Source organism: Oncorhynchus mykiss, chromosome 5 (genome assembly GCF_057628025.1).
Source record: "Oncorhynchus mykiss isolate SJ-2025 chromosome 5, ASM5762802v1, whole genome shotgun sequence".
NCBI lineage: Eukaryota > Metazoa > Chordata > Actinopteri > Salmoniformes > Salmonidae > Oncorhynchus > Oncorhynchus mykiss.
Window position 1 is genome coordinate 7,032,113 of NC_143026.1, and position 21,397 is coordinate 7,053,509.

A 21,397-nucleotide genomic window follows, 5' to 3' on the forward strand; every position below is an offset into this window, starting at 1 on the left:
AGTCTCAATGTGCTGTTCTCTATGTATTTCCCCTCACTCAAATGCAACACTAGGATATTGTAACAGAGCACTAGGATATTGCAACAAAGCACTAGGATATTGTAACAGAGCACTAGGATATTGTAACAGAGCACTAGGATATTGTAACAGAGCACTAGGATATTGTAACAGAGCACTAGGATATTGCAACAGAGCACTAGGATATTGCAACAGAGCACTAGGATATTGTAACAGAGCACTAGGATATTGTAACAGAGCACTAGGATATTGCAACAGAGCACTAGGATATTGTAACAGGGCACTAGGATATTGTAACAGGGCACTAGGATATTGTAACAGAGCACTAGGATATTGCAACAGAGCACTAGGATATTGCAACAGAGCACTAGGATATTGTAACAGAGCACTAGGATATTGTAACAAAGCACTAGGATATTGTAACAGAGCACTAGGATATTGTAACAGAGCACTAGGATATTGTAACAGAGCACTAGGATATTGTAACAGAGCACTAGGATTTGTAACAGAGCACTAGGATATTGTAACAGAGCACTAGGATATTGTAACAGAGCACTAGGATATTGTAACAGAGCACTAGGATATTGTAACAGAGCACTAGGATATTGTAACAGAGCACTAGGATATTGTAACAGAGCACTAGGATATTGTAACAGAGCACTAGGATATTGTAACAAAGCACTAGGATATTGTAACAAAGCACTAGGATATTGTAACAAAGCACTAGGATATTGTAACAGAGCACTAGGATATTGTAACAGAGCACTAGGATATTGTAACAGAGCACTAGGATATTGTAACAGAGCACTAGGATATTGTAACAAAGCACTAGGATATTGCAACAAAGCACTAGGATATTGTAACAGAGCACTAGGATATTGTAACAAAGCACTAGGATATTGCAACAAAGCACTAGGATATTGTAACAGAGCACTAGGATATTGTAACAGAGCACTAGGATATTGTAACAAAGCACTAGGGTATTTCAAAACAGATATGCCTTGACATAATGCCAGGATGTGTACTAGGACCACATCAGGGTAGCAAGGCAAGCAGCGGGATGATTTATGTCGAAGCGGATGGTTGGGGGAACGGAACATAATTATAATAATTAGTGCACTCCAACTTGACCACCGCTAAGTCCAATAATAGATTGCATTTGAATAAAATAATTTCAGACCTCGATTACATTGAGACACGGACCATGTCTCTTTTTTTTGTGGGAATTACTTGGGAACAGATTTCATAAATGAAACTAATTTTTAACTGAATTCCTGGTGATTTTAGTATTTTTGTACCTAAAAACATATATTTTTTTTAACAAAAAACTTGAGGAAAAAAAAATAAAAGAATCACGCATGTTGCTGACCCCTATTTCACACCAAATTAGTACAACATGCATCCACCTAGTCTCCTCTCCAAGGTGCTTGTCCACACAGTAGACCAGCTCGTTCTGCAGGGCGATGAGGTAGCTGACCAGGGCTGTGGAGCAGAGACCAGGACCTTGACGCCGTGGCAACAGGACCTGGAAGTCACTGGTCATGTCCAGATCCTTCCGGCAGAACTCAACAGGGATCTTAATCTCTCCTACAGAACCAAACAAACACATTGTTTCTGATGTTATGGGAACACGATTCGGCTTTAACTCATTATAGCAGAGCCAGGGGGGGGGGGGGGGGTTATCATTGAATTATTGAGATACTTAGGAGAGTGGGAAGTGGGAATATTTCACATGCTTGGGTTCACTAGGAAGTTGTGCCCTGGGATCTCGAGTGCCCAACACACGCTTTCTTTTAAGGTTGCCGTTGTTTGACAAAAACGTTAACAAATATGTACTGAAAATGTAATTATATATCAAATCAAATATTTATTTGTCACATGCGCCGAATACAACAGGTGAAATGCTTCCTTTACAAGCCCTCAACCAACAATGCAGTTTTAAGAAAGTATCTACTAAAATAAACTGAAGTTAAAAATAACTAATAATTAAAGAGCAACAATAAAATAACAATAGCGAGGCTATATACAGAGGTTACCAGATCACTATTAGACCACAAATGGTATATGATGCTTTATCTGTGCTATTACCATTGGTTGCCAGCGAGCCCCTAAGCAGATTCCATGTTGTCAGGAAGATGTTGATCCGTTTCTCATGCCAGGCTCTCAGCGGAACTGTGGAAAGATGGACAAAGACAAAACCAATGACAAACTTTGGCCTCTATTTAATCCGTGGTGCTTAAGATCTGCTCTAGTAGCGTGATTAACAATTAAAGGCAATGTTCCCGTGGTCGCGGAGACTGCATTCACTGTAAACTGGCATGTGACCTTCAAATTGTAGCGCAGATCTTCCGCGATACGGATTGAATGCGGACTGAATCTCCTCCAATTCCCTTAGGACACGTTTTACGGAATGCTTACAGAATAGTTGATAAGCCTGGCTTACTTAAACGTTCACGTAGATTTTTAAATAACGTACATAGGATATTTGCACAGGAAGATGAGTAATTCGCAAACATCTAAAGTTAAGATTGGTCTCAATGCCACTAATTCAGTGGTTCCCAGTCCTGGTCCTTTGGACCCGAGTGGTTTTGGTTTAGTCCTAGCGCTAACACAACTCACATCAAGCCTTTGATAAGTTGAATCAGGTTGTGGGAGGGCAAAACCAAAAAAGGTACACCCCTTTGCGTCCCAAGGACTAGGACTGGGAAACACTGCATTAATCAGAAGATACAGCACACTCATTCCAGTCCTGGAGGGCAGTCTGTTAGTTTATGTTATTTTCTTTCAATTAGTGTCCAATTAAGAGCCAGACAACCAGGTGAGGTTGTCCAATTAATTTGCCAGACAACCAGGTGAGGTTGTCCAATTAAGACCTAGACAACCAGGTGAGGTTGTCCAATTAAGACCTAGACAACCAGGTGAGGTTGTCCAATTAAGACCTAGACAACCAGGTGAGGTTGTCCAATTAAGAGCCAGACAACCAGGTGAGGTTGTCCAATTAAGAGCCAGACAACCAGGTGAGGTTGTCCAATTAAGAGCCAGACAACCAGGTGAGGTTGTCCAATTAAGACCCCAGACAACGAGATGAGGGGAGTTCCCTAACTCATCAGTGACCTTCATTGATCAATCAAGTACAAGCGAGAAGTGAAAGCCCGCAGACACTCGGTCGGTCCTCCATGGAATGAGTTTGACACCTGTGTTATCGTACCTGATTCCTGTCTCTGGAGGAATTTGGCAATGGTGCCGTGGGACAGATCAGTCACATTCCGACACGTCTTCACCAGATTTCTCTGCAGTTCCAGGATGTCAGTGATGAACTTCAGCAACCGCAGCTCTGCCTCCTGCAACCAATCACAGGGCTCAGTAAAATATCTGCTGACAGACTGCAATCAATCACAAGGCATAGACCTACTGACAGGGAAAACCGTATAAGGCCTATACATGCTGAGCAGCTAAGGTTGTGATTGAAAAGAAAGTCAGAGCCCAACAATACAAATGAGGCCTGTTCACCATTTAACACGACAGGCTTTTAATCTGTCATCACTGAGCAAGCTTTGCCTTATTTCATTGTTCATTTGCTCTCAATTACATAACATAGCCGGGCCTGCCGAGTGATGCAGCAGTCCAAGGTACTGCATCGCAGTGCTAGAGGTGTCACTACAGACCCGGGTTCTGTCCGGGCTGTATCACAACCCGGCCGTGATCGGGAGTCCCATAGGGCGGCGCACAATTGGCTCAGTGTCGTCCGAGTTAGAGGAGGATTTGGCCGTCATTGTGAATAATAATTAGTTTTTAACTGACTTGCCTAGTTAAATAAAGGTGAAATAAACCTCTTACCTTGTGCAGGAACCTCCAGAGCACTGGCAGGGTGTTTTCTCCGTTGTTCTGCTCCACAATGCGGGTGAGGCTGAGCAGGGACACCCTCTCCCTGCAGTTCCACACCGCTGAACTGTGGATCTGGGAGTTGTGGGGCAGCGAGATCAGGAACAGGCGTGGCTCCGGAGACAACACCCTCATGATAGGGTTGGAGGACAACCTTGAGTCATCCCTGATGAAGGCATTCACCTCTTGCAGCCGCCGATCCAGGTCCTGGAGACGTGATAGGAGGAGACAGCCAGCGGGGTAATTGAACCACAATTCCAAATTGACACCTGTCTCCTATGTACATCTAGCAGGGTTGGGCTCAATTCAGAATTCAGAATGCCTCATTAATTAAAATGTAATTATTGTATTGAAGTAGTAAACAGGATATAGAATTGCAATTTGAATTTGAATTAAAAGGAAATATAATTGAATTCAGTGAAATTCAAATGCCTGTTCTATTCTATATTAGGTGTTGTCTATACAAATATTAGGTGTTGTCTATACAAATATTAGGTGTTGTCTATACATATATATTGTCTATATATTAGGTGTTGTCTATACAAATATTAGGTGTTGTCTATACATATATATTGTCTATATATTAGGTGTTGTCTATACATATATATTGTCTATATATTAGGTGTTGTCTATGCCGTGTACAGAAAAACACCAAACACGTCGTTCATACATGCATATGAAATATTGTTGAAACAATTGATTTTCAGGACCAACTTAAAATAAATGATCAAGAAAAACAAAACCTGTATGCAAATATTCAAAATTATTATATTCCATTAACCACTTAAATTTGTGTTCAATATGGGGAAAATACAACATTTCCCAGAGTGCATTAGTTTAACCCTCAACTTGACCCTTAGGCCTTCAAAAAGAAGCCAAACAAATGAGATCTATAAACTGATTATACCAAACATTAAGAACACCTGATTTTTCCATGACATAGACTGACCAGGTGAATCCAGGTGAAAGCGATGATCCCTTATTGAGGTCACTTGTTAAATCCACTTCAAATCAGTGTAGATGAAGGGGAGGAGACGGGTTAAATAAGGATTTTAAAGCCTTGAGAGAATTGAGACATGGATGGTGTGTCAGTGCCATTCAGAGGGTGAATAGGCAAGACAAAATATTTAAGTGCCTTTTGAACGGGGTATGATAGTAGGTGCCAGGAGCACCGGTTTGAGTGTGTCAAGAACTGCAATGCTGCTGGGTATTTCACGCTCAACAGTTACCCGTTTATATAAAAAAATGGTCCACCACCCAAAGGACATCCAGCCAACTTGACACAACTGTGGGAAGCATTGGAGTCAACATCCTTGTGGAATGCTTTCAATACCTTGTAGAGTCGATGCCCCAACAAATTGAGGGGCAAAAGGGAGGGGGTGGTGCAACTCAATATTAGGAATTGGTGCCGTGGGACAGATCAGTCACATTCCGACAGGTCTTCGACCAGATTTCTCTGTAGTTCCAGGATGTCAGTGATGAACTTCACCAACCGCAGAAAATCTTTTCTCAAATTCTAATACTGAATCAGGTGGGGTGTGGTCGATTTTCAATTTGAATTCCAACTCATGAGTTGAATGGGAGTCAATTACAAACCTCTGAATTCCGGGCCCAACCCTGACTTCTAGGTAATTCTGTCAACCTTAATAAAATCAATAAGGAAAACAAGGCAGAGCTACAATAATTATCGCTTATACCAACCCAATCCTGCAATTAGAACTGGGAATTATATGAATTTAAAAAACACATCTGTCCTTGATGTTCGGCTCATAAAAAGGCAGTAAAAACGGTGATTTTTCTGGTATCATGTTTTTTTTTATTACCTTCAGCTGAGGGGAGATTATTTCATTACCGACTGTCATCTCCCAGTCGTTTCTGGCCTCTTTGGTAGAGAGATGATTATCAGCACACCCTGAGGAGAGAAGTTTAAACTGTACATAATCTGATTCCAGTGACCAACACTGACAACAAGAACCAGAACCAACGGACACATCTTGACCTATTATCACCTCCCTTAATATCGGCAAGAAAAGATTGTAGAAAATAAATACTACAAATACTGAGATATATATTATACACTTTTTTTTGCGGGGAAAATTATATTCGATACTAATACAATTGCTCAAAGAAAGAGATAATAAATTAAAAAAGTAATAAAACAAATCTAGAAAAACAATAAGGGTAAAAATGATTGGTACCCCTGTTTTCAATACTCCAGCACCCACCCCCTGATACTGAGCCTTTTTCTAAAACGTTATGAAATCGTAGAACACATTGGAAGGGATTTTAGACCATTTCTCCATACAGAATCTCTCCAGATCCGTGATATTCTTCATCTGCTCTTATGGACTACCCTCTTTAATTCAGTCCACAGGTTTTCAACGGGGTTCAAGTCCCGGAGACTGAGATGGCCATTGTAAAATGTTAATTTGTTGATTTGGCTAAAAAGTCACATGGCAGGGCAGCAGGTAGCCTAGCGGGTCGAGCCAGTAACCGAAAGGTGAAAAATGAAAAATTTAACTGGGCCTTACCACGACGGTGAGGCTTCAGTAGGCTACTGATCATCAGGTGGATGGCATTGACTGTGTCATCTCTCCCCTTCCCCATAAACCTAATCACGTGTTCCATGTCTTTCAGCAGGTGACCCATGAGGAACGAACTGGGGTCAGCGACTCGGGGCTTGATGATAGCAGCAATGGCCTATCGAAGACAAAGAGAGACCGGGATAAGACACTAGGAACCAACTCCTTCTACTAGCTCCTTATCCACTGAATAGGGTAGGGACTAGCTCCTTATCCACTGAATAGGGTAGGGATTAGCTCCTTATCCACTGAATAGGATAGGGACTAGCTCCTTATCCACTGAATAGGATAGGGACTAGCTCCTTATCCACTGAATAGGGTAGGGACTAGCTCCTTATCCACTGAATAGGGTAGGGATTAGCTCCTTATCCACTGAATAGGGTAGGGACTAGCTCCTTATCCCCTGAATAGGGTAGGGATTAGCTCCTTATCCCCTGAATAGGGTAGGGACTAGCTCCTTGTCCACTGAATAGGATAGGGATTAGCTCCTTATCCACTGAATAGGATAGGGACTAGCTCCTTATCCACTGAATAGGGTAGGGACTAGCTCCTTATCCCCTGAATAGGGTAGGGTAGGGATTAGCTCCTTATCCCCTGAATAGGGTAGGGACTAGCTCCTTATCCACTGAATAGGATAGGGATTAGCTCCTTATCCACTGAATAGGGTAGGGACTAGCTCCTTATCCACTGAATAGGGTAGGGACTAGCTCCTTATCCCCTGAATAGGGTAGGGATTAGCTCCTTATCCACTGAATAGGGTAGGGACTAGCTCCTTATCCCCTGAATAGGGTAGGGACTAGCTCCTTATCCACTGAATAGGGTAGGGATTAGCTCCTTATCCACTGAATAGGATAGGGACTAGCTCCTTATCCACTGAATAGGATAGGGATTAGCTCCTTATCCACTGAATAGGGTAGGGACTAGCTCCTTATCCCCTGAATAGGGTAGGGACTAGCTCCTTATCCCCTGAATAGGGTAGGGATTAGCTCCTTATCCACTGAATAGGGTAGGGACTAGCTCCTTATCCACTGAATAGGGTAGGGACTAGCTCCTTATCCACTGAATAGGGTAGGGACTAGCTCCTTATCCACTGAATAGGGTAGGGACTAGCTCCTTATCCACTGAATAGGGTAGGGACTAGCTCCTTATCCACTGAATAGGGTAGGGACTAGCTCCTTATCCCCTGAATAGGGTAGGGACTAGCTCCTTATCCACTGAATAGGATAGGGACTAGCTCTTTATCCACTGAATAGGGTAGGGACTAGCTCCTTATCCCCTGAATAGGGTAGGGACTAGCTCCTTATCCCCTGAATAGGGTAGGGACTAGCTCCTTATCCACTGAATAGGGTAGACTCTAGCTCCTTATCTACTGAATAGGGTAGGGACTAGCTCCTTATCCACTGAATAGGGTAGGGACTAGCTCCTTATCCACTGAATAGGGTAGGGACTAGCTCCTTATCCACTGAATAGGGTAGAGACTAGCTCCGTATCCACTGAATAGGGTAGACTCTAGCTCCTTATCCCCTGAATAGGGTAGGGACTAGCTCCTTATCCCCTGAATAGGGTAGGGACTAGCTCCTTATCCACTGAATAGGGTAGGGACTAGCTCCTTATCCACTGAATAGGGTAGGGACTAGCTCCTTATCCCCTGAATAGGGTAGGGACTAGCTCCTTATCCCCTGAATAGGGTAGGGACTAGCTCCTTATCCCCTGAATAGGGTAGGGACTAGCTCCTTATCCCCTGAATAGGGTAGGGACTAGCTCCTTATCCCCTGAATAGGGTAGAGACTAGCTCCTTATCCACTGAATAGGGTAGGGACTAGCTCCTTATCCACTGAATAGGGTAGGGACTAGCTCCTTATCCACTGAATAGGGTAGGGACTACGGGAAAGAGATAGGGGTTTCTGAACGGGCCACTGCCACTAAGGCAGGTGTACTGTAAGAAGCAAAATGTCACGTCACAGCTAAACAAATCTGCCGGCTATCAACTTAAAGCCAGGGATAATTCCTTAATTGAAGTCTATGGACAAGAAATGATAGAGGAAAAAAAGTATCTGCTGTCTCTCCCTGTCCATAGACTGCTTTCAAAGGTAAGGAAACACATTTGAGTGAACTGTCCCTTTAAATCACACAAATCCATAGGTCCCTCTAGTATGATTTGCCGCGGTGTACCTGTGGGTTACTTCTGGCTCCTAGTAGCATGGCTACGTGGGTGAGAAGCCGGACCAGGTTGAAAGGAACAGAGGACATGCTCTTTGTGTCCTGCATGTCTGGGTGGTCCCTCCGTCGAGGGTCTCCCAGGACGTGGCCAGTCTCAGTACTGTCACCTCTTATGAAAAGACAAGACAAAAATGTTTTCATTCTTCAGTACTGTGACTCATTAAAAGCCTCACTTGGGAAATGGCGTATATATTTATGATGTTGTGGGGTTTCTACTAACCATGTGTATGTGACCAATAAAATGTGATTTGATAAAGCGTACATATTCGATGACTGTTATATCATTAGTTGTGTTCCAACATTCCCTCCATCTTGTACCAATCAGTTGTTTAGAAGTTTTGGTTCCAGTAGTTTATATTTATTTTCTAAAGAGATTATCAGTTGGATCTGCAAGATTTTCTACATTTTACTGATCATATGAAAATATATTATTTTTTTTTACTCAAATTAGGGTTCCCTCAAGATTTATCTGATGTCCAAAAGATTGAAAATTTAAATGTCTTGATATGAAACTTTTAAGTTGTATTTGAAAATATCTACATTTGTTAGTCTTAAAATTGCTTTTGAATTATTTTTTTGGGAAAGACATTTATTTCCTATTACCAAGTCATTTACAGTTGCTATACCTTACGTTTTCAATGTAGACTTTAAGCAAGTGTGAAGCAAGTGTGTTTTAGGCCACTCTAAGGCACTGCCATCTCAGTGCTTGAGGAGTCACTACAGACACCCTGGTTCGAATCCAGGCTGTATCACATCCGGTCGTGATTGGAAGTCCCATAGGGTGGCGCACAATTGGCCCAGCATCTTCCGGGATTGTCCAGGGTAGGGTTCGGCTGGGTTAGGCCATCATTGTGAATAAGAATTTGTTCTTAACTGACTTGCCTAGTTAAATAAAAAGGTTTAATTTAAAATTGTAAAAAATAATGAAAAGCTATCCAAGGATTGTTCCATACTGTTGTGTTTTTTAGCGAGTGATATAAGTTTTCATTTTCTTCCATACTGTATACTATGAAGTTAATGTTCGTAGCTTTATCCTTTGATAATACACCTCAAAATATTCTAGGAGTGAGCAGGCACATCTTCAATATGTACCCAAATTGTTCCTCTTTAGTGCCTTTAAGTCTGGAAGGTTAAAAATCTCCCTCTGACTTAGGTGTAAAAGATGTCCTATTCATTCGATTTGCCCTTGTAAAAGTTTGTCATGACTGAGTATACTCTAAATAATATCTTTGGTGGGGTAATTGGTATTACCTACAAACATAAAAGCATTCTGAAGAGGTTTATTCTAACTAAGATCTATGGGAAGATTGATCCAGTTCATTGGATCTGCTTTCATATTGTTGAGTAATGGGATAAAGTTACCTTAAAATATTTGTTGTCACTTATTAATTAAGCATAATTAAGTATTTCATGTGTTGTGGTCCACTTAAAGGACAGCTGTAGATTGTGAGTTATTATATATTTTTCCTATTGACAATTTTATTTTTATTTTTTTATTCACATTATTTTATATCCGGATCAGTCTATATTCTAGATCAGTCTATATTCTAGATCAGTCTATATTCTAGATCAGTCTATATTCTAGATCAGTCTATATTCTAGATCAGTCTATATTCTAAATCAGTCTATATTCTAGATCAGTCTATATTCTAGATCAGTCTATAACCGCGATCAGTCTATATTCTAGATTAGTCTATAACCGCGATCAGTCTATATTCTAGATTAGTCTATAACCGCGATCAGTCTATATTCTAGATCAGTCTATAACCGCGATCAGTCTATATTCTAGATTAGTCTATAACCGCGATCAGCCTATATTCTAGATTAGTCTATAACCGCGATCAGTCTATATTCTAGATTAGTCTATAACCGCGATCAGTCTATATTCTAGATTAGTCTATAACCGCGATCAGTCTATATTCTAGATCAGTCTATAACCGCGATCAGTCTATAACCGCGATCAGTCTATATTCTAGATTAGTCTATAACCGCGATCAGTCTATATTCTAGATTAGTCTATAACCGCGATCAGTCTATATTCTAGATCAGTCTATATTCTAGATCAGTCTATATTCTAGATCAGTCTATAACCGCGATCAGTCTATATTCTAGATCAGTCTATAACCGCGATCAGTCTATAACCGCGATCAGTCTATATTCTAGATCAGTCTATATTCTAGATCAGTCTATATTCTAGATCAGTCTATAACCGTGATCAGTCTATATTCTAGATCAGTCTATAACCGCGATCAGTCTATAAACTTTATAATAATGAACCATAGCCTGTAGGCCAAGTACTCCCTGGCAGACACATTCAGCAGCGTAGCCATCAACAGGAAAAATATATAATTCATTCATTTTCAACAATAATGTTTTGATACAGATTTCAAAATCATCCTTCCTCCAAAGGACATTTCTATGGATTTCATTTCAGATAGATCCCCCACAAAAAATCATAAATATCTATGGGTCAATCTCGTATGGAATTGCCCACATACCGGATCTGAGCAGTAGTGAAGCCCGCGACAGGATTGTGGCTGCGCCCTCCGATCTCAGCTCCACAGTCCACACAACGGCTCGTCTCCATGGGCTTGCCACACTGAGGTGGGGGGTTAGAGAGGAGAGCAGGAGGAAATGTAACTACAGTCATGATAGGCAGCACTTCTCAACCCAGAATCAACTCAGTTCTACATACCTCACCAATGGCGCATGGGTGACCATTCGGACAATCTGTGGGGTGTAGAAGTGAGCACAATGACGGATCATTTTTGGCAAGGACAAATAAGGGGGGGGGTTCTTCATGGGTTCATAAGGGGGGGGGGGGGGGGGGTCTTCATGGGTTCATGGAACAAAAAAAAACGCACAACAAACTAGAATGCATAAAAGGTACAATGAATAACAAAATCCAATTCAATTCAATTCAATTCAAGGGGCTTTATTGGCATGGGAAACATGTGTTAACATTGCCAAAGCAAGTGAGGTAGATAATATACAAAAGTGAAATAAACAATAGAAATTAACAGTAAACATTACACATACAGAAGTTTCAAAACAATAAAAGACATTATAAACCAAAATCTATGATGCCTGAAGAAGCAAGCCGAAATGCCATAGTCATTTTTTTACTGTTGTTTCTCTGGGACTTTTGAGTTTTGTAACATGCATTTACCCATTATAACTTTCTGCATTCTAGTTTTAGCTGTTACTTGTTTTTTATTTTATTGACTGAAACAATACTTACTGTACCACGACATCCCGCTAATGGCCTGGCGTACAACTGCAAGCATATCCTCGGGCATGGTGGGTATGAAGGCTCTCTGTTATTAAAAGCAATACATATATTTAATTGAGTGATTTATGCTGAAGAACAATAGGTTCACTGCAGACTGTAGGGAGCAGACAAGGGGAGCACACCTGCATGTTAGTAGGGAAAAGAGCCAGCTGCTGGAGGGGTATCAGTAGGCCCTGGTTCCCACAGAGCAGCACTGCAGACAAGTGGATGGCCAGCTCCACCACCACCCACTGGGCACCAGAGGCCCCAGTCTGGACAGTCAGGGGACCCAGCCGGTTGGCTACCAGGTCCAGGGCGAATTCCTTCACATTTCGGCTTGCAAGAAACGTTGAGGCCTCGATGAAATCCACCAGTGTTTGACAAAACTAGGAAAAGAAAACGATACATTAAACAAAGATGCTGTATGTAGAGTCAAGCCGTTTATGAGATGAACTTTACTACAGTATTATCTCCATGGGCTCTTCTTACCTCAGAGTTTGGATGGAGGTTGGGATTGGCTGCTCTATAGAGACAGGTGACTTCTCTGAACAGAGCCAAAAGCAGGTATATTGTCCTCTTATTGTTTGGACACGAAGAACCCTACACACATTACCGGAACAAATAAATAATGCTTCTGCTTGTAAACAGGATAGAACAATTATTCAGACATGTAAAAAATCACTGACTTCAATTTGCTATCTCTATGAGCCTTTCAATACCTTACAAGCACGATCTATATCCTTAATTTTGCCCTCCAGTATTGCTTTGGCAACCACATCTCGGATAGTCTTGTAGTCCTCTCCACAAACAAGATACTGGTCAATCTGGCTGCCATCTTGATTCTGAAAGACAGGGAAATTAACGTGGGTGATGAGTGTGGATGAGATGAGTCCCCGCCATTTTTAAATTGAATTATATTTTTATATTTTTTTTTTAAAGCTTGAAAAGCTTTCTAGAAATTCAATCAGTTAATTACACATGAACAAATGTGTTATATAATTAATTGAATAGAGCGCCACATACAAGGTTAATCAAATCAAAATGTCAAATCAAATGTATTTATAAAGCCCTTCTTACATCAGCTGATGTCACAAAGTGCTGTACAGAAACCCAGCCTAAAAAACCCCCCAAAACAGCAAGCAATGCAGGTGGAGAAGCACGTAGAAGGTTAATCTTCTTATAGGTAGATTGTTTATATTGTCACACACACCGGAGAGGGGCAGTGACGTGCGTTTTTTTTACAGGGTCAGCCATAGTAGTACGACTCCCCATGAATTACAAACCAGTACCTTCTGCAGGACCTCGCGAGGGAACAGCCACTGCATATCTGCCACTGTCAGGAAGCGTTGGACATACTCCACTCCGTGCTGGTTGCAGATCTTACGGATCAGGTAGACCCGATACCAGTCATTCCCACTGCGCTTACACAGTTCTCCCACGCTGGTCAGGAATTCTCTCTCTGATGGACCAAATGAGGTAAAAAAAAAAAAAGTGCAACTTACTTGAAAATATATGCACATTTTACCCAATGCCTGAATGAAAACACTATATAAACCAGATCAATGATACCCAATGCCTGAATGAAAATACTATATAAACCAGATCAATGATACCCAATGCCTGAATGAAAACACTATATAAACCAGATCAATGATACCCAATGCCCTGAATGAAAATACTATATAAACCAGATCAATGATACCCAATGCCCTGAATGAAAATACTATATAAACCAGATCAATGATACCCAATGCCTGAATGAAAATACTATATAAACCAGATCAATGATACCCAATGCCTGAATGAAAATACTATATAAACCAGATCAATGATACCCAATGCCTGAATGAAAATACTATAGAAACCAGATCAATGATACCCAATGCCTGAATGAAAATACTATATAAACCAGATCAATGATACCCAGTGCCTGAATGAAAATACTATATCAACCAGATCAATGATATCCAGTGCCTGAATGAAAATACTATATAAACCAGATCAATGATACCCAATGCCTGAATGAAAATACTATATAAACCAGATCAATGATATCCAATGCCTGAATGAAAATACTATATAAACCAGATCAATGATACCCAATGCCTGAATGAAAATACTATATAAACCAGATCAATGATACCCAATGCCTGAATGAAAATACTATATAAACCAGATCAATGATACCCAGTGCCTGAATGAAAACACTATATAAACCAGATCAATGATACCCAATGCCTGAATGAAAATACTATATAAACCAGATCAATGATACCCAATGCCTGAATGAAAATACTATATAAACTAGATCAATGATACCCAATGCCCTGAATGAAAACACTATATAAACCAGATCAATGATGTGAATCCTCACTGTTTGCATAGATAACCAAGTACCAGCCAACCTCTCATGATTACATTGTTAATACCTTCTGTCATGTGAAATTTCACACAGATTGGGTAGAGTATGTGTATAGACAGTATAGAATTTTTGGGTATATGATTGCATTGTCTAGACCATTTTTTACTTAATCTAGATAGGGTTCCATATTCCCAAGGATTTTAGAAATAAGTAAATAAATCTATGGAAACCTTAGGAATTTCTATCTGCGTGCCCCCTTTATCTATGAGCGACACGTAGACAAGGGCTCACCAAGGGACAGATCAAAAACCAAGTTCACGTTCTTGTAGGTTGAGACAAAAAAAGGCCGTGTCATTGACTGGGGCGGCAGGTAGCCTAGTGGTTAGAGCGTGGGGCCTGTAACCGAAAGGTTGCTGGATTGAATCCCCGAGCTGACAAGGTGTGTTGTTGATATGTTGTTCTGCCCCCCTGGCCATCATTGTAACCTTTATTTAACTAAGCAAGTCAGTTAATTAAGAACAAATTCATATTTTCAATGACGGCCTAGGAACAGTGGGTTAACTGCCTGTTCAGGTGCAGAATGACAGATTTGTACCTTGTCAGCTCGGGGATTTGAACTTGCAACCTTTCGGTTACTAGTCCAACACTCTAACCACTAGGCTACCCTGCCACCCCAAATGAAGGTAAAATATATATATATATATATTATAAATTGATACTGTAGACAGTAATATATGTAGCTAGAATACATTAAACCAGTATACCATGCCTGGAGACAATAAATAGCTTTTGGGTTAACCGGTTACAAAAAAACTACTTTATACACAGTATTTGTTTTCGCTATGGTTATGTTTCATTTTGGGAAAAAAATTGAATGAAGTACCTGTGGCACTCAACCGTTGTTTGTCTCCCAATAGATTCCCAGCCATATCCAGACACATGCGTAACCTGGCCACCTGCTGGAAGCACTCTATAGTGGCCATCTGTCTAGACGCAGCGCCTGAGCGCAGGAAGTCACTCAGGAAGGCGCTCTCATTCTGCAGACACTCGTGCTGCGACACCATTGTGCGACACTGCATCTTCTCATGCAAGGAGTCCTGGAGGAACAACGGGGATATCAGATGATATCAGTGAAATGAGTCAGATTACGCCACGATGGGTGACGTTATTCCTTGCACTGAAAGACGCTCGATGAGCTAAAAATAAAAACAGCTGAGCAATGACGGGCATGATATTTTCAGTTAATATACGCAATTTAACAGACACTTTTATCCAAAGGGACTTCCAGTCATTCGTGTAATAATTTCTATTCATTTTCTATTAATGCCCCAACAGGAATCAAAACCACGACCCTGGTGCTGTAAGGGCTCTCTACCAACTGAGACACACAGGACGGTTTACCTAATAACCCATCCACTGTTTGGGAACATTTGTACTAATTCAATGGCTCTAACATTTTATCAACAGTGCATAATGATCTTCACAATCAGATAAATGCTGACTTCTATTGCAAATTGAAACGTGAAATTGTGTTCATGCCTCCATGCAGTTTATGTATAGGGAATAAAGTTCCGTTTTTCTTGATTCCTCCAAGATGTCACTCTTCTCAACTTCGGTCAGATGCTGCTGCAGGTGACCTTTGACATCATCAAAGCTTCAAGACAAAACACACAGAAACCCCATTCAATTAACATTATCTTGATAAACTTAACCCCAAGAAATAAAAAGCGGACAACCAGCACTTGTAACTCACCTGTACTTGAGCAGGAGTTTCAGCACTACTGACCAAACCACTGGACTTTTGTCCACATCAACACCGAAGGGAGAGATTGCCTTGGTTGGTCTGCGAAAAGGTCCTGGTAAAGAAAAACGGATGTAAGAAATACAAAAAAACACAAACTCACATTTCTCCATCATGCTGATACAAGCTGTCAGACAGCAGGAGGATACCTCTGATATTGAGGGCAGACTGAGCCTCCACCATGAGTAAGTTCAGCAGGTGGAAGAGCAGGTGAAGCAGTTTGATGAATAACAACCAAACCGATCCAACGAACCACTGGATGTTGTCCACGGACTGATCAAAGTGAGAGCGCCTCTGAATCTGTCGACGTCCTGGCCGAGAGGGAAACAAAATAAAACCACAAACATTAGATTTGCGAACACTGAAGGGACACAATGGCCTGTCCCCCCCAAAAAAAAACAAAGCCCCAGTTGACCTTCTGGGTTTGAAGATCTGATGGAATTTGTGGGACTTTTGCCATATTGTTTTACACTTATCGCGTTCTTTCAGATCCGAAAACGCATAGAATTTAAGGGGTTGTTTTTGCCTGGGACAATCCGTCAGACGGAAGGAGGGTACCTGTGATGACAGGACTAGATCGAGCCTCCACTGTGAGGAAGGACAACAGGTGGAGGATGATGGCCGTACAGGGCGGACAGTTGTCCTTGAAGCAAACCGCAGAGACCAGGTCAATGAAGAAAGCACTGCACTTCTTCTTGAACTGCGTGACATTCCTGCACAATAAAACAATGAAAAGACAAGGGTTCGTGTCCAAAACGGCCATTTCAGTTCAGGATAAACCGAAGGTACACGTCGTCGTTGAAGAGTGACATTTAAAATGTTCGAATTGGTGCTTCAACTCTGAATTAAAACCTTTACTGATGTCACCCAATAGCCACTCACCCATTATCAAGATATATCTGTGTTGCCGATGCGTGCTAGCGACAGAGAATCTTTGAAAATCAATTGAATCGATTCAACACGCGATTAACTGAGATGTACTGAAGAACATTCCACTCTCCCATAGACTCCTGTCTAAATCTACCTTGTACAGTACACACAGGATTTACAGGAAGTAATCTGATTGGTTTATTCATCTTTCAAGCTTCTCTGACGCTAGCACACAGTGGTTTGCATGGCGATTAAGAGCGATAATCGGCGTTATGGTAATTACATTTAGAATCGTCAGTGGTAAATCAAGAAGTATTTGACTAGCTGAAACGTAACCTTAATGATTTAAATCGTCAACATGAGTTTCCTCACCATTTGTTTTCAACTGCTTCTTCTCTGCAGGCCTTAAGTATATTGAGTACTTCCTCAAACGCCTGTTTCATTTTAACGTCGGCATCCCTCTCCAGTACCTTGATTAATTAAGAAGAGTTAAAAAAAAAAAAAAATAATTAAAATGCAATTTTATGTTATGCAATTTCTCTACATTAGATGAAATATAAACAGAGAAGAGGATAAGATGAATCTCACGTGGCACAAGCGTCGTACAGATGCCAAAACGAAGGGCTTCAGCCTCTTGTCCACTTTCTCGACGCCCAGCAACAAGTGCTCCACAAATAGAGACAGGACAAAGATACGATTCCATCTGCTCCTACAGGGACCAGAAAACCACCACTCATGTTGTAGCAGCAACTAAGGAATCTTATGTACATGTACTGGAATGTGACTTTTTCCATGTACCTAACAGTAGTTAACAATTACCTATATATTAATGTACAGAACAGTAATTAACAGTTACCTATATATTAATGTATAGAACAGTAGTTAATTACCTATATATTAATGTATAGAACAGTAGTTAATTACCTATATATTCATGTACAGAACAGTAGTTAATTACCTATATATTCATGTACAGAACAGTCGTTAATTACCTATATATTAATGTATAGAACAGTAGTTAATTACCTATATATTAATATATAGAACAGTAGTTGACAGTTACTTAGCTCGATCGTGTAAATGCAATAGAAGGCAGGTTTACATATTTGTGTAAAGCATAATGTCCTATGGGATTAAATATATTAAATAATATAAATATTGTATTTTAAATGTATAGTAGGTCTGGCGTGTCATCTTCGCCGTCCATCCTGTTTGTAACGCGTAATAACGGGTATGATGTGTTGTTTGTGTCATTTATGTAAGGCGATGCCTAAGGACGGCTAAATTTACATCTTCGGACGGACAATTATTAATTATACTCTAATCCCGCTGAACTCACTGGACTCTGCAGACCATGGCCTTGCTTCTCTCCCCATAGTGTCTACGACTCTCCTCAGAACAGACCAGCTCTATGGGCACCTGGAGTCTCTTGACCTGCCTGAGCCAGTGTAGCCGCTGGGCATCTGTGTCCAGAGCCTGAGGCTCCAGGTGTTCCACACAGGCCAAGGCTGCATACACGTCCAGGACCTGGCGAGCAGTGAGGGATAGAGGATAATGCTGAAAACACCCTTTAAATATAGTGAGGGATAGAGGATAATGCTGAAAACACCCTTTAAATATAGTGAGGGATAGATGATAATGCTGTAAATATCCCTTTAGATATAGTGAGGGATAGAGGATAATGCTGAAAACTCCCTTTAGATATAGTGAGGGATAGAGGATAATGCCAAAATTCCCCTTTAGATATAGTGATGGATAGAGGATAATGCTGAAAACACCCTTTAAATATAGCGAGGGATAGAGGATAATGCTGAAAATGCCCTTTAAATATAGCGAGGGATAGAGGATAATGCTGAAAATATACCTTTAGATATAGTGAGGGATAGAGGATAATGCTGAACAACTCCCTTTAGATATAGTGAGGGATAGAAGATAATGCCAAAATACCCCTTTAGATATAGTGAGGGATAGAGGATAATGCTGAAAACTCCCTTTAGATGTAGTGAGGGATAGAGGATAACGCTGGAAAACATCATTTGGATAGAGTGAGGGATAGAGGATAATGCTGTAAAACACCCTTTAGATGTAGTGAGGGATAGAGGATAATTCAAAAAACACCCTTTAGATAGTGAGGGATAGAGGATAATGCTACAAAAACACCCTGTAGATAGTGAGGGATAGAGGATAATGCTACAAAAACACCCTGTAGATAGTGAGGGATAGAGAATAATGCTGCAAACACCCTTTAGATAGTGAGGGGTAGAGGATAATGCTGAAAACAGCCTTTAGATGGTGAGGAAAGAAGATAATGCTGAAAAACAGCCTTTAGATATACTTGTATAAACTCACAGCATCATGTACATTATTTGAGCAACTATTGCCGTTCTTTATGCAAACAGTGACCGTTAACAATAAGAGTTGGCTAGGCAACGAAACAGGCTTTTTTCCCCCTTCTTACTTTTACCGTACTTGTATTGATATCAATTGGGCCTTTTTTTATTTTTTACATGAGAATGCAGTACCCTAGTATATACTCACCAGCTCCATCCCTTCTCTGATGTGTGTGTTCGCCAGGAGGCCCTGACCCACTCGGGGGATGCTGATCATTCTGGACAAGTTCTGTAGGCGGTTCTTAAACTGGTTGTAGGCATCATGGACCCAGGGCAGAGAGGCCACCTCCGTACACACAGCATCATGACCTAGTCGCAGCTCGTTCACACAACAGGTCAAGGCGCCACAAAGGAGCTAGATTGTTGCGTACACACACACACACACACACCTCAAGATATTACACATCACATCCCTCTTGACAACCTGGAATGAACTTTGGAAAAATAATCAGTATTTTCCCTATATTAATTTAGCTGCTAAATCATGGCCTCCACTCCACTCCATTTAAAAAAAAACAATTTTCTACATTGTAGAATAATAGTGAAGACATCAATACTATGAAATAACACAATATGGAGTCATGTAGTAACCAAAAAAAGTGTTAAACAAATCCAAATATATTTTATATTTGAGATTAATTAACGTAGCCACCCTTTACCTTGATGACAGATTTGCACACTCTTGGCATTCTCTCAACCTGCTTCATGACGTAGTCACCTGGAATGCAATTTAATTAACAGGTGGGCCTTGTTAAAAGTTAATTTATGGAATTTCTAAATGCGTTTGAGCCAATCAGTTGTTTTGACAAACTAGGGGTGGTATACAGAAGAAGTCCATATTATGGCAAGAACAGCTCAAATGAGCAAAGAGAAATGACAGTCCATCATTACTTTAAGACATGAAGGTAAAGAACTTGAAGCGCAGTCGCAAAAACCATCAGGCGCTTTGATGAAACTGGCTCTCATGAGTACCGCCACAGGAAAGGAAGACCCAGAGTTACCTCTGCTACAGAGGATAAGTTCATTAGAGTTACCAGCCTCAGAATGCAGCCCAAATAAATGCTTTACAGAGTTCAAGTAACACACATCTCAACAGCAACTGTTCAGAAGAGACTGAGTGAATCAGGCCTTCATGGTCGAATTTCTGCAAAGAAACTACTACTAAAGGACACCAATAACAATAAGAGGCTTGCTCGGGCCAAGAAACACGAGCAATGGACATTAGACGAGACCAAATGTGAGGTTTTTTGGCTCCAACCGCTGTGTCTTTGTGAGACACATAGTAGGTGAATGGATGATCTCTGCATGTGTGGTTCACACCGTAAAGCAACTGAGATGGTTTGGGATGAGATGGACTGCAGAGTGAAGGAAAAGCAGCCAACAAGTGCTCAGCATATGTGGGAACTCCTTCAAGAATGTTGGAAAAGCATTCCAGGTGAAGCTGGTTGAGACAGCAAGCGTGTGCAAAGCTGTCATCAAGGCAAACGATGGCTACGTTGAAGAATCTCAAATATAAAACATATTTTGATTTATTGTAACACTTCTTTTTTGGTTACTACATGATTCCATATGTGTTCTTTCATAGTTTTGATGTCTTCACTATTATTCTACAATGTAGAAAATAGAAAAAATAAAGAAAAACCATTGAATGAGTAGATGCATGGGGCCCCCATTCATTTTGTTATAATTTTTCGAGTCACTTAAATAGTATAAGAACACCATAAGCCATGACAAAATTGGTAGAATTGCAGAAACTGTTTTTTTTTTACCTTTTACCTTAACTAGGCAAGTGAGTTAAGAACAAATTCTTATTTTCAATGACGGCCTACCAGGGAACAGTGGGTGTTCAGGGGCAGAACGACAGATTTGTACCTTGTCAGCTCGAGGGTTTGAACTTGCAACCTTTCGGTTACTAGTCCAATGCTCTAACCACTAGGCTACCCTGCTGCCTCAAAATGTCCCAACCCCTCTCTCTATGCCAACCTTGCCACCGCAGCTGAA

At 40.9% G+C, this 21,397-nt stretch overlaps 1 protein-coding gene across 1 annotated transcript in view; it reads right to left on the bottom strand.

Moving 5' to 3' along the window:
- The window catches only part of LOC110524942 (E3 ubiquitin-protein ligase rnf213-alpha), a 58,498-nt gene that overhangs the window by 6,608 nt on the left and 30,493 nt on the right, over window positions 1-21,397 (bottom strand). The window contains exons 28-50 of the mRNA XM_090233641.1: window positions 19,545-19,751; window positions 18,346-18,533; window positions 17,595-17,715; window positions 17,379-17,476; window positions 16,695-16,849; window positions 16,286-16,447; window positions 16,089-16,191; window positions 15,875-15,989; window positions 15,219-15,432; window positions 13,263-13,432; window positions 12,693-12,815; window positions 12,463-12,573; window positions 12,117-12,359; window positions 11,944-12,019; window positions 11,398-11,432; window positions 11,201-11,301; window positions 8,655-8,811; window positions 6,432-6,600; window positions 5,724-5,812; window positions 3,856-4,107; window positions 3,227-3,359; window positions 2,107-2,190; window positions 1,425-1,605 (exon numbers count right to left, since the gene is read on the bottom strand). Coding sequence (XP_090089767.1) covers window positions 1,425-1,605; window positions 2,107-2,190; window positions 3,227-3,359; window positions 3,856-4,107; window positions 5,724-5,812; window positions 6,432-6,600; window positions 8,655-8,811; window positions 11,201-11,301; window positions 11,398-11,432; window positions 11,944-12,019; window positions 12,117-12,359; window positions 12,463-12,573; window positions 12,693-12,815; window positions 13,263-13,432; window positions 15,219-15,432; window positions 15,875-15,989; window positions 16,089-16,191; window positions 16,286-16,447; window positions 16,695-16,849; window positions 17,379-17,476; window positions 17,595-17,715; window positions 18,346-18,533; window positions 19,545-19,751 — 3,287 coding nt within the window. The remainder of the gene's footprint in view (window positions 1-1,424; window positions 1,606-2,106; window positions 2,191-3,226; window positions 3,360-3,855; window positions 4,108-5,723; window positions 5,813-6,431; window positions 6,601-8,654; window positions 8,812-11,200; window positions 11,302-11,397; window positions 11,433-11,943; window positions 12,020-12,116; window positions 12,360-12,462; window positions 12,574-12,692; window positions 12,816-13,262; window positions 13,433-15,218; window positions 15,433-15,874; window positions 15,990-16,088; window positions 16,192-16,285; window positions 16,448-16,694; window positions 16,850-17,378; window positions 17,477-17,594; window positions 17,716-18,345; window positions 18,534-19,544; window positions 19,752-21,397) is intronic.